The following is a 13,858-nucleotide window of genomic DNA, read 5'->3' as shown; positions in this document are numbered from 1 at the left end:
TGGTATGTAAAATTTGATCACTTCATGGTTGAGCATAATTTCACAAGATGTGAATCTGACCCATGTGTCTACTTCAAGAAACTTCCGAGTGGTGAGTTTATCATCCTTCTTCTTTATGTTGATGACATGTTAGTAGCTGGCACAAACAAAAGAATAGTTAATGAGTTGAAGCAAAAATTGGCAAGCAAATTTGCAATGAAAGACTTAGGGGCGGCCAAAAAGATTCTTGGCATGACAATCACAAGGGATAGGAAAAAGTGGGAAATCACTTTGTTTCAAAACAATACATTGACAAAGTTTTCGAAAGATTTGGCATGGCTGAATCAAAAGTAACTCCTATTCCTCTTGTTGGTCACTTTCGATTAAGTTCTGAATTATGTCATAAAACACAAGAAGAAAAATAATTTATGGAGAAAATTTCCTACAAATCAACCATTGGTAGCATTATGTATGCTATGGTTTCTACTCACCCTGACATTGGTCATGCGGTGGGAGTTGTGAGCAAGTTCATGAGCAATCTTGAAAAAGCTCATTGGGAAGCCGTCAAATGGATACTAAGATATCTAAAATGCACTTCAGATTATGTCTTATGTTTTGGTGGAAACAAAGTTCAACTACAAGGCTACATTGATTCTAATCTTGCCAGAGACTTGGATAAATGAAGGTCTACCACTAGATATACCTTCACGTTTGTTGGAGCTGCGATCAGTTGGGATTCATGGTTGCAACATTGCATTGCTCTTTCTTCAGCTGAGGCTAAATACTTAGCTCTTTCTGAAGGTGCAAGGGAAATGATTTGGCTTCAGCGGTTACTTGGTGACTTGAAAGTTTATCAAAGTGAATATAATTTGTTTTGTGATAGCTGTAGTGCAATCTTCATGGCACATAATCACTCATCACAATGTCGCTCCAAGCATATTGATGCACATGCTCACTTTGTTCGTCATGCAGTCAAAGAGGGCAAGCTGAATGTTGTCAAGATTGATACCAAGATCAATCTGGGTGATATATTCACAAAGGTTGTTGCCAAAGAGAAGTTCAAATGTGCTAGAACTTCTCTTGGGCTTGTGAAGAAAAGATAGATCATTCTTTGAGCAGGGTATTGGGTGATCAGTTGCAACATTGGTTGTCCTTTAGGTGGGAGTTTGTTGATATGGTGAAGGCCAACGGTCACATGTTTTCTTCCCTCCAATAAGTGTGTCTCTTGGTTTTATGAAACCTTTCATATGTAATATCATTGGAGCCTTTTTATATGCTGCTCTTGTTCATTTGTAATAACCTTTTTACATATTAATCCAATACTTTGCAGTCTGGACATAGCCACTATTGTGATGAACCAAGATAAATCTAGTGATGCATATTTTTCTTATTGCATCTATTTTATTTCTCTGTTTAAATTCTTTCAACTTGACCCTTGGACCCTTTGATAGTACAAGTGCTACTTTAAACATAACAAAGAACCCCATTGGAGAATGCATCTTCGAACTAGAGATTTAGTGGTGAGCGTCCATTTAGGACAGGCAAGCAATGGATCCTTTTTGGGAAAACTTATTCCAGATCCTTCTTCCATATCTACCTCGCCCTCAACAGTCCAATCAAAACAATGGACCAGCTGAGCAAGAGCCAATTCACTCACAGTTAGACCCATGGAAATCCCACGGCAACCTCTTCTTCCTGTTCCGAACGGCAGCAAATCGAAGTCCTGACCTCTCACATCTTTACTGCTCGCCATAAACCACACGGGCTTGAATTGATGAGCATCTTTCCAAACGTTTTTGTCCCTCCCAATCGCTCACACATTAACAAACACCCTCGTCTTTGGCGGAATGAAATATCCTCCCATGCTACACCCTTCCATCGACTCGTGCGGAACCAGCAGAGGAACTGGCAGATGAAGTCGGAGAGTTTCCTTCAACACGCATCGCAAATAGTGGAAACCCATTGTTGATTCGATCTCTTGCTGCGCTCGCCCCAGCGCTGCAGGATTCCTCAGCAATTCACTCATTGCCCACTCTACCAATGTCGACATTGTTTCCATTCCTGCGGCTAACATATCTTGCAGTACGCATATTCAAAAGAAGAATAGCTTCATACAGTATGTAACCAAATATCATATGTTAATGTTTGTGGAATAGATTTAATAAGAGATATTAGAACATATGAATAAAGATCATTATTTTTCTTATGGGAACTATTACAAGTCACTTCCAAATATTAATTATCACATTTTAACCTTTGTGAAAAAGATACTTTAATAAGGGATATTGGAAGATATGAATATCGATCATTGATTATCTTATCAGAACTATTACAGGTCACCACAAAAAAGAATTCTACATAAAAGACTTTTGCATGTCTTTGCAAGAAATCCCATAAAAATTTAGAAATTTGAAATTGAAACAAAACCATGAATATTTATGTAGGAATTCACATGACTGAGAAGATGATTATAAAGAGTGTTGAATTAATTCAAATGACTGATAAGATGATAAAAAGGAGTTTTACAAGAGCAGGTTTATAGCTATACTAAAATTGCATAGAAAGGTTTTGATTTGCTACCTTGTTCCACAAGAGCCCCATCTCGTCATGTTAGTAATATACACTATTTTGTGTCCTGTTGGTAGTAGTTGATTCTTTTTAATGCAATTATTTAGCTATTTTTAAAAAACCTATAGAAAAATAGTTTGGTGAACAGGCATGGTGCATCAAGCTTCAATTAGTTGAATTGAAAAAAAACTATGAGAGATTTAATCTAGACCAAGTTTATAGCTTTGCTAGAATTGCACTGAATGGATGGTTTTAGTTTTACAATTGGCTTGATCCATGGACCTTTGGGGTACAAGTGCTAGTTAAATTAATTTTTTTGGATAAAAGCACAAACCCGTGTCACCTTTTTATAAAAGAAAAGGCTAACAAAACTATAACTGTTCATTTTCAATGACATAAAAATGATAGTACTATTTAGAATTTGATAATGAAGTAAAATAATGAAATGTGTAGAAATGGATGAATTTAGGATTATAATTTTTAATAATTATTTGGAATAAGAATTGATATATTTTCCTAATTTTTCAAGAAATTTTTTTAATTGTTGAAAAATGTTGAAAATTAGGGTTCTATTTCCTACTACAAAATAATGCGAAAATAAACTTATTTCCCTTCGATCTTAGATTATGTTAAAGATAACATATATAGCTAGAACAATAAAAAATAAATAATGTCTTTAGAACTATATTTTATCTTTTATAGTGATTCAAATTTAACTCATATGAAATCAATAGTTTTCATCTCTTACCACACTTTTCAAAAGAAATCTTTTCTAAGCAAAAGAAAAATTATACATTCTTGAAGAAGACTTTCTCCTTTGGAACACTATGTGTTTTTAAAAAATTTTTTTTTAATTTAATATTTTTCCTTTCTCAAACTTGATATCTACTCAAGTGTTAAAATACATACTTGTAGAATTTTTGAATTACAATATACTATATCTAATTAAAACACTATAAACTCCATATGAGAATATTTTTGACTTTGATATCTATAAAATGATGTTTATATGTTATTAAAAAAACATCATTCGAAATAGTAACGGTTATTGAAACTTTAGTTTTCTAAAATAATTTTATTTCTTTAGTAATAGGATACAAACTAGTATAAAAAATGCATTTAATAGACTTTTCTAATTGGAAAAGTGTGAGACCATATATAACTTAGCTAGAGTGAATTTGTCTAACTCATATGTTTTAATAAAATTGATATTTAGATAGAAATACTCAAATTCAATCATTCTAATAACTTAGCCTAAAAGATGACACAACTGTGTACTTTTACCCTAATATCATTAGCTACCAACACAACCTTTAATTAAGTCAAGGCCTTTCACTTTGGGCATCGCCCACTAACAAAAAATTGTCCAACTATCTGATGCTCACAAAACTATCATATACGAACTAGCTGGATAGTAAAAAGTGGCAATTAATGAATTTATGTCATGCATTCAATTATCTAATAGAGAAGTTTTTCTTACTAAAGTGGCAAAGATGACACAAAACTACTATGGTGGGCTTGTTCCCATTGGTGTAGATTACTCAAGTAGAGTAGTACCCTGCATACTTTCTTATTTGATGGAACACATTTTGGTCTACCCATAGTAGAAGATCCTCATCTTTTCTACATGATCTCTTGAAAATAATATGCAACATAAGATTTTAGTTATATCTTGCAATGGAAGGAGAAAATGGAAATTCTTATATATGAAGCACATTAAAGAAGGGCATGTTAGATGCAAGAACTACCATCACTAAAACCTTGTAGTACATTAGAGGTTTCCTCCTTATAGAGGCAAGGCATACATGTCGACCTTGAGAGCAACAACAAGAGGCAATTTGGAACCAATCTAGGCCACCACACCAATCTTTGGAAATGGCCACTCATATGACACCCCAATTCTATACAACTCACTTTTGATTAGGGTGCTTATGTTATATTCCTCAAATATGAGTTTTGATTACTCATGAATCTTTTCCTTATGTCCTTTAATGATTTGATATCTTTCTTGGCAGCATCCATGAGATCTATGGAGTAGATGCCCATTCATTTGGGAGGTCACAAGGAACATAAGTATCAAGACAAGCACAACAAGAGTGATTGCAGCAACCATACATTGATTGATTGTAGTAACCATACAAATGAATCGTTGGATTGTAAACTGCTTTCCTAAGTGTCATCAAAATCATACTTAAGTTTGGTGAAGAAACTTGTCCATCAACAAAACTAATCGAAGGAATAAAAAAATTTGAGGCCATTGGTTTAGTGGTGTGCTTGAAAGAGTGGAGGTATAAAAATTATTGATGTTCTTTCAAGCATTTTGATTTTAGTGTGATTCATCTTTATTGTTTTTTTATGTGTAAGCAACCTAAGTCAAAAATTATTTATTATTATTATTATTATTATAGAACATGATTATGGAACCCAAGATGTATAAGATCATTGTATTGTGGGTTTTGTTTATTATTTATCTTCATTTATTTAATATTTAATTTTATTTAATTTTACTTAAATTTTAAAAACCCATTTTATTAAGTTAAATTATTTCTTTATTTAATGTTTTTTATGTTTATCTTATTTCTATTACATCTATTTCTATTTAAGTTTTAAAAATTAATATATTTTTGATACTCAAGAATTTCAAGTTCTTTCTTATTTTTAAAATAACAGTATGGACGATGAATTCAAATTGTAGACTCTTGCCTTAAATTCAACATTTAATTTAAGACAAGAGCCTATAAAAATCAGACTGGAATGCATCTCACACAACTTATGTCATTCATCTTCACTTGTACTAACTGTAAACTCTTGCCATGTCTAATATATTGATTTATTAGTGATAGAGTCATTGTTCGAAGTAGAAGATTGTCACCATAGCTATTAAACTATGGCCTAGAAGAGGGCCGAAGGAATTCATCCTGACGCTCGAATTTCCTTAACATCTGGTCGAAATACCATTTATTATAAACTTGAAAAAATCAAGTGCTGTTCTTTAGACCATTTTTTAGTGTTTCTTCAAATAAGAAGAAATTTATCTAAATGCCCTACCCTGTGCTATTCTCTAAAGCACACAGACTATTAATTTGTATCATTTTTTTTGAGCAAATGTATTGAAATATTATCAAGTATTAAATATCACAATTATTTAGCATTATTATTCAAATCAATAGTATTTTAAATTAATAATTAAATTCATTAAAATTAATTTTATTTTTTTATTATTCTTTATTAAAAATTTAAGTAATCTTAAACAAATTATTTTGAATCCGTGTGCTACTTTCAATAATAAAATAATTTCAAACTTAACTAAAATTTAGAATGAATTGAGATTACGTTGAATTGAAGATTAATTTAGTACACTGAATTGAGTTTGTTTATCTTATTTTATCTTATTTAGTACATTGAATTAAAGATCAATTTAGGATTCTTGAGTTTGTTTATCTTCTTTACTACACTAAATTGAAGATTAATTTAGGATGCTTGAGTTTGGTTACCTTATTTAGTACACTGAATTGAAGATTTGGAAATTTAAAACTTTAAATTTTCACATTCAATAGAGATACATTTCTTTTGAAGATCGTTTCTTGAGAGTTGGAAATTTAAGACATTAAAGTTTGATGTTCAAACAATTTTTTTTTTTAAACTATTTTACACAGGATTTTGAAGAAGGAGATAATTATCTGGAATTGAAGATAAATATTAATTTAATAGAATCCATAATAAAAATAAATCAATTCTTTTGAACTGATAAGAATTAATAATAGAATCTATATGAAAAATAGATCAATTCTTAGATTCTTATATAGTGGGTTTTTAATAAATTATAGTTTAACGATTTTTTAATAAAGGTGTAATGCTTTTAAAAAAATGGTTTGGATACAGTTAAAGTTAGTGTGGTATTGATAGATTAAATATCAAATGTAATTGTTACATATTAAAATTTCTTTAAAGTGAAGATGTTTATATTTACACAATCTAATTATTGTTCTATTTTAATAATTACGTATTAATTTAACATTTTTTCTAATCTTGTATGATTTTGCAATGAATACTTATCTGGTGGTTTGGAAGAAAGAGATTTAACTTTTAGGGTTTTGTTGAAACCAGAGGGTAATGGAACAAAATCAAAGAGAAATTGAAAGATCTTCAAAATATGTTTATTTAATTCACAATGGTTGGCTTATTTCAATGACCTATAAATTTGAATCACAAAGATAAAATCTTGCTACATATATAGAACATGTAGTTTACTTATACAGTGTTTATAACTGTTTATATTGGTGGTTCAAAGATTATATTGAAAATTGCAACATGTTAAACCAAAACAAATTATGCATCTCTCGGCAAGCAATCCCATGAAAATTTGGAAATTCACCTACATAACTGATAAGCTGATTAAAAAGAATTTTTCTAGAATACGTGTATAACTATGCTAGAATGCATAGAATGATTTTGATTTAACAATTGACTTGACCCTTGAACCCTTTGGTGGTACAAGTGCTAGTTTAAACATAACAAAGAACCCATTAGAGAATGCATCTTCAAACTGGAGATTTAGTGGTGAGCGTCCATTTAGGACAGGCAAGCAACGGATCCTTTTTGGGAAGAGTTATTCCAGATCCTTCTTCCATATCTACCTCGCCCTCAACAGTCCAATCAAAGCAATGGACCAGCTGAGCGAGAGCCAATTCACTCACAGCAAGACCCATGGAAATCCCAGGGCAACCTCTTCTTCGTGTTCCGAACGGCAGCAAATCGAAGTCCTGACCTCTCACATCCTTACTACTCCCCATAAACCTATCGGGCTTGAATTGATGAGCATCTTTCCAAACGTTTTTGTCCCTCCCAATCGCCCACACATTCACAAACACCCTCGTCTTTGGCGGAATGAAATATCCTCCCACGCTGCACCCTTCCATCGACTCTTGCGGAAGCAGCAGAGGAACTGGCGGATGAAGTCGGAGAGTTTCCTTCACCACGCATCGCAAATAGTGGAAGCCCATGACGTCACTCTGCTTTACTATGCGGTCTCTGCCTATTGCCGATTCGATCTCTTGCTGCGCTCGCGCCAGCGCTGCAGGATTCCTCAGCAATTCACTCATTGCCCACTCTACCAATGTCGACGTTGTTTCCATTCCTGCGGCTAACATATCCTGCAGTACGCATATTCAAAAGAAGAATAGCTTCATACACTTTGTAACCAGATTTGTGAAAGACTTACCAAGATAATCGCTTTAATGCTAGTTCGTGATATTGTCTGACCCTCCACCTCGGCCATGTCCAGCATCACGTCTACCAAATCTTTAACGCGGTCGTCTCCTATCCGTTTTCCTTTTTCCATTCTCCAATTGACGTGCTCGTCGATGACATCTTCAGCGAAACCATCAAACTTTTGGTGAACCGACTGCATGCGACGACGGAATCCTTGTATGTCGAGCCAATTGAGACACGGAATGAAATCACCAATGCAAAATCCACTTCCCAGAGCAGTTACCTCTTCAACCATTTCTTTGAAGGTATATCCCCCATTCAACTCATTGTCTGTGTACGTCCTGCTGGCAAACATTCTGCAAGTAATATTTTGTGTGAGGGAGGAGAGCCTCTTCTTTACATCCACACAGCTGGCGCCTTGCCCGCTTTGGTGCCAGATGGAGGCGATCATGGCAGAAACTTCTTCTTCTCGAACGAATCTGAAAGACTCTGTTCTCTTCACTGTGAACAGCTCAACCGTGCAAAGCTTTCTTATCTGCCTCCAGTACGCTCCATAAGGACTAAAGCCCACATCTTTATGGTCATACATTACGTATATCCCGAATGAAGAGTTTGGTCTGTTTGCAAAGACCAGATCATGGGTTTTGAGGAATTCTTTCGCCATGGCAGGGGAAGAAACCACAACGGTGGGAACAGAGCCCAAACGAAGGAACATAATGGGTCCATATCTCTTTGCCAGTGTGTTAAGAGAGTGGTGAAGAAGGTTTCCCAAGAGATTGAGATTTCCTATGAGAGGCCATGGACGTGGCCCCGGAGGCAATTTCGATTTGATGAAACTGCTCTTAAACTTATACAGAAAGCAATAGAGGAGAAAGAAGAACCCAAATCCTATGGTGGCCACCTGTTTGAGGTTGCAAGTCATGGATTCCATGATTGAAGAAAAGGGAAATCGGCAAGGCTGCAATGAATGGAAACCCAAAAACCAACCCTTTTTAACACAATTACGCACTTTTACCGCGACCGAAGAATGCATTGCTATGATAAATCATTGGGGTTCATATGACGGACAAAATTCATTTCTGAAAACTTGTGGTTCTAAACCATTTTATTCGAATACTATCTGATTTGTAATATCATCTTTGTCAGGTTGTGACAGTAACCAAAGGAACAACCTTATCTTCTTTGTTATCCTATAAAAATCTATCTTCTATTTAAGTGATAATTCCATATCAATAGTTTTATGGAGGAAACCCCCTTTTAATAGAAATTGATGATACAAAATATTGTCATATTATTTGATTGTGAGGATGACATGAATATAAATCTTATTTTCTTTTGGAGGTTAATTATATTTGTATTGTCCTTATTCAATATAAAATGATTTAATAATATTTTTAATGTAATATAATTCATGTGTTCATAAATATTAATATATTTTTTGTTGTTGAATAAATAAATAGAAAAATATTACATAAAATACTACTTTAGTGTTAGACATTGTGAGGTGAAATAAGTGTTGATTTCAAAATTCACAACTACTAAAATTTTATATCAATATTTTTAATATGATTAATGGTATATTTATTATTTATTATTTAAAAACATTATATAATTATTATAAAAAGTGAAATAAAAAGAAGTTAATTTGTAAGTATAACATAAAAATATAAATAGTTAATAACACTATCGATCATTACAAAAGTCTTTAACCCTCTGTTAATTATATCAAATAAATTGTTAGTGATTCAAATAATTTGTGACATTTACTATAGATTATACTATAAATAATTTATTTTAAAGATTTCACAAAATTAGATCATTAAACCAATATCAAACTACAAATTTTTTGGTGTTTATTAATTTAAAATTATTTTTATTATTATAGTTTTAATTCAAATTAATCAAAAGTCAAACATGTATGTTACTAAAACATAATATTGTTTCCTAATAATTAAAATTGATATTTTTATAAAATAATATTGAGTTTGTAGTGGACTTAAAAAAAAAAAAATTGAGATCTAACTATTCATTTTCTTTATCATCTTTAATGAAGTAATGTATTTACTGAGTAAATTAAAAATATAATTTTCTTTAAAATATTCATATTAGGTATTACAATTTTAAAATATGTTAAAAACTAATTCCGTACTACAACATTTGTGAGGTAGAATATAGAAATGATAGAAAACCTAATTATTCTTCAATAACATAGTTTAAAATTGTGTAAAACACATTGTTGTTATCTTACTAAATTATTAGAAATGATATTTAATTTTAACCAATATTGAGTGGGGAGTGCATTTAAAAAAATAAAATTGTGATCTCACTATAGAAAATATAAAAAGACTAATTGGGAAACAAAAATTTTGGCTAAAATCGTGGAATGTAGAGGTAGTGATTCCTTGAAAAGTGTCCCTATAAAAAAAATTGGTTTGAACCAAGGAGAGTGCAAATATAATATGTTTTTAGTAAAAAGAGGGGTAAAAATTTATTAAGATAGAAAGGAATACAACAAGGAGAGCTCAACAAGGAGCTCGATCCTGAGCAACAAGATCATCAAATTCTTGCACCATCTCAAAGGATAGTTGGCTCCTATCCCTAATATTCCAACTCGGATCATGACTAGATGCCCATTTGGCTAAATAATCAACAGTTCTATTCCATTCACAAGGAATATACGTGAACCTAATGAACTGAAAAGAGGAAGAGAAGAAAAGAATATGCTTAACAACAGTGGCCAGCTGCCAACTAACATCCTCAAGCTCTTGTGAAGAAAGCATGTTCACCACCACCTGGGAATCAGACTCACAGATAATCTTACTCCATCCCCGCAAGCAACACTGTTCCACAGCATATAAAATAGCCCGAGCTTCCATGAGATTGTTAGTATAATCACCCTTATGAACTGAGAAGAAAAATTTAACATCTCCAGAACTACAACAAGCCACTCCGCCAATACCATCCAGACCAGGATTCCCACGGGAAGAGCCATCAGTGTTAATTTTCAGAACTCCACAGGGAGGAGGAGTCAAGTGCCCATCTTGGTTAACCCGACCCTTCCTCTAATGGTGAAGCTGCCTGGACATAGAAGGAAATCTATGAGCTACAGCCCCATCCTGCAGATGAAAATTGAGGCGATTACAGATAGCAAGATCAACTGGATCCATACCCCCATCAAGCTCACACTTCACAAGAATAGTTTCCTAAAGAGAATGTGATATTTTCCACCAAAGATGCAAAACACCAAGCCGAACATCTTGGAATATGTGACGATTCCTCTCCAACCAGATATGCCAAAGCATGAAAGATGGGCCAGCAATCCAAGCAGCATGGAGAAAAGAATACTTGGAGGGAGCAGTACCCAAGCAGGCCCTGAACTCAGGCAAAGAGGAAGCATGCCGAAAAGAGCAACCCCAAGCGCACCACCAAAGGTGCCATATTTGAGTAGAATAGGAGCAATGGAAGAACAGATGGGAGATAGAGTCCTCTCCATTAACACACAAAACACAATAAGAGGGGCCCTGAAATCCACGTTTACAAAGATTATCCCAAGTAAGACAACGGTTGTGAACCACTAGCCACAAACTATAAATTGAAATATAAATTTTAACATTATACAAACTATAGAAATGAAAAAAAAAATGGAGTTTTTCTATTGGTTCAAATTAATTGAATGATCAGAGAAAGTGAATGTAATAGTATTTGCCTATGACAAGTACAATAAGGTTGTTATTTTGTAGAACATGTTTATAGATGTATGTGTATCTTATGTGTATGGAGAGACAAATAGAGGCATAGAGCACATTTTTATAATAGTAGTATTTGTGTAATTGTTATAAAATATTAATCATAACTAATAAGAGGATTGTTAATGCTATGGTATTAGCAATGAGTTATTATTACCTATGTAGTTGGCTAGTTGAATTTTCTTTCATTATTTTCATGGAAGTTGTTTAATTGACCAATTATTAATATAATATTTTTTAATATTTTGTACATGCAAAATAAACAATTAGATGGAAATCAAGAACTCCCAAGCTACAATAATTTTTGATATAGAAAAATCACCATCATCATCTAACCATTTGTTAAAATGATATTCTAGTATTCATTAGTGCCATTTGTAGAATAGGCAACAATAATTGAATCATATAGCTTATATTTAAGAGGCATTTTGGAGAAGACAACATGGACAAGTAGGTGTTCTAAAAGTAGCATTTCGAATTAAGGGTTTGTAGTAGATTTTTTATTTTTTTTAGGCATAGGGTAAAGGGGAGATTTTGAAGATTATGCAAATGATGGTGGAGTGGAAATAGAGAAATATCTTCTTTGTTTGTTGTCAACATTTTCTTTTTGGTATATATAAAGGGTGAAAAAAATTACAAGCTAATTTTTTTGTAATTGTACATTAAGAATTAGCTATAATACAATTTATTTGAAAAAAAAGGTGGACTGAGAAAATAATTAAAAATGTATTTTAAGATGTTAATGCCATTAAATATTTAATATGTGATTATATTGTTGATGTATAAACTATACTTGTATCTAGTTTATATAGATTAGACTAATAAAATGAATGAGTTATATTATTACCATAATAGAAAGTATTAGTTATATTCTAATAATTCAATTCAATTGAACAATTTTTCAAAGACATCATGTTGATAATGTGTAAAACTATGAATTGTGAAATAGGATGACTTTAATGATTAAATTTGACATAGAAATCATTGGTTCAGGAGACAAAATTTAAGATATCCCAAGGAAACAATGGCTTCAACAAAATCTAGAATCTAAAATTTAAAAATATAGCTAGGCACCAAGAATAAGTTACAAAGGAAGATTAATATAAATTTAGATATTTAGGCACATGCCGATATCATGGGCTAGAAAAAATGTAATATGAGGTAGGAATTTGACCAAGGAATTTGATTAGTAAATAATATAATTGACATAGGGAAAGAGAAGGATTCATCAAACTTAGACGACTAACATGTCGAATAAACTCAACTTAAACCTTACAATACCACCTTGCTCAAAGATGCACATAGAAGCTACATATAATTCAATGAGCCACACCAAACACAAGACCAAATGTAGCACAATTTGTAGGCATAATAATTTAAATTCACATACAAGGAAACCACAATGTGCCTAGTAGTGAGGCCTTATACAAATGAAATAACAATATTAGATCCTCATCTCACATCTTTTGTCTTCTATCTAATTCCTCCTTCTTCATCCCATCTTCCAATAACTATCTGAGCTTATTTTATAGCTAGCTAAGCCAGAAGTTAGCTAATCAAGCATTTATTTACAATATAGGTCCATACTTATAAAAGTAAACCAAAATTGGTCCACAAATGTCATTATGAAGCCATGGGCACTTAAAGCTAGGTTCGCACATGTGTTACGAGACATCTCCTAATTGGAAAAGATGCCATGTAGTCAATGAAAACCATGCCAATCTAAATAACAAGCTTCACTGGATGAATAACTCAAGTACATGTACAACATCAAATGTATTCTTACAAGGTATGAAGTGAGCCATCTTTGAAATTTTTTCCACTACTACAAAAAAGAACCATTACCTATTTGAGTTCTAGGAAAACCAAGAAAAAAGTCCATATTGATATCTTCCCAAATGCTTATTAGGTAAAGACAATGGTGAATATAATCCTAAATTTTTACTAGTTCCTTTATATGTTTGACAAATTATTAAAATTCTTACCATCTTCTACACATCCTTATAAATCTCTGACCAAAAGTAATTATTTGAAATCAAACTTACTGTCTTATCAATCCCAAAATATCAAGAAAGTCCTCTTCCATTATTCTCCTTCATGATATTATCTCTCATAGATCCTCTAGCTATATATAGTTGGATTCCCTAAAAGAAAATATATTCTTCAGTGAAATAATCATTCCCCTTATCTCCCAACATCTTCTCTTTAAAATCTTTCCAAGGTTCTACAGAATCAGGATCAGTTTTGCATAAATATTTCAAATCATTAAAACCAAGTACCTCAACTCTCATTTTTGTCAAAAAAATCCTCGTTCTTCTCAAAGCATGAACAACCCTTTTTGACCATGTACTCTT

At 32.5% G+C, this 13,858-nt stretch overlaps 1 protein-coding gene across 1 annotated transcript; it reads right to left on the bottom strand.

Annotated features, from left to right (window-relative positions):
• Positions 1-6,923: 6,923 nt before the first annotated feature.
• On the bottom strand, positions 6,924-8,885 carry LOC149553219 (cytochrome P450 750A1-like). Its single transcript, XM_089788692.1, has 2 exons — positions 7,769-8,885; positions 6,924-7,700 (listed from the first exon to the last, which is right to left on the bottom strand). The coding sequence occupies exons 1-2, from the start codon at positions 8,789-8,791 to the stop codon at positions 7,089-7,091; spliced, it is 1,635 nt and encodes a 544-aa protein (XP_089644818.1). The 5' UTR covers positions 8,792-8,885; the 3' UTR covers positions 6,924-7,088.
• Between the last annotated feature and the right edge of the window lie 4,973 nt (positions 8,886-13,858).

The sequence above is a fragment of the Cupressus sempervirens genome, chromosome 6 (genome assembly GCF_028749045.1).
Source record: "Cupressus sempervirens isolate cs-2001-9-10 chromosome 6, ASM2874904v1, whole genome shotgun sequence".
Lineage (NCBI taxonomy): Eukaryota > Viridiplantae > Streptophyta > Pinopsida > Cupressales > Cupressaceae > Cupressus > Cupressus sempervirens.
Note: the sequence above shows the minus strand (reverse complement) of the source record. Positions and strands in the feature narration are given on the sequence as shown.

What these genes read in the sequence shown, in the direction of transcription:
- LOC149553219 (XM_089788692.1), bottom strand. Translation starts at nt 8,791, where the DNA reads ATGCATTCTTCGGTCGCGGTAAAAGTGCGTAATTGTGTTAAAAAGGGT. An exon ending in GCATTAAAGCGATTATCTTG is followed by an intron (nt 7,701 to 7,768) that starts GTAAGTCTTTCA and finishes TGCGTACTGCAG; the next exon opens with GATATGTTAGCCGCAGGAAT.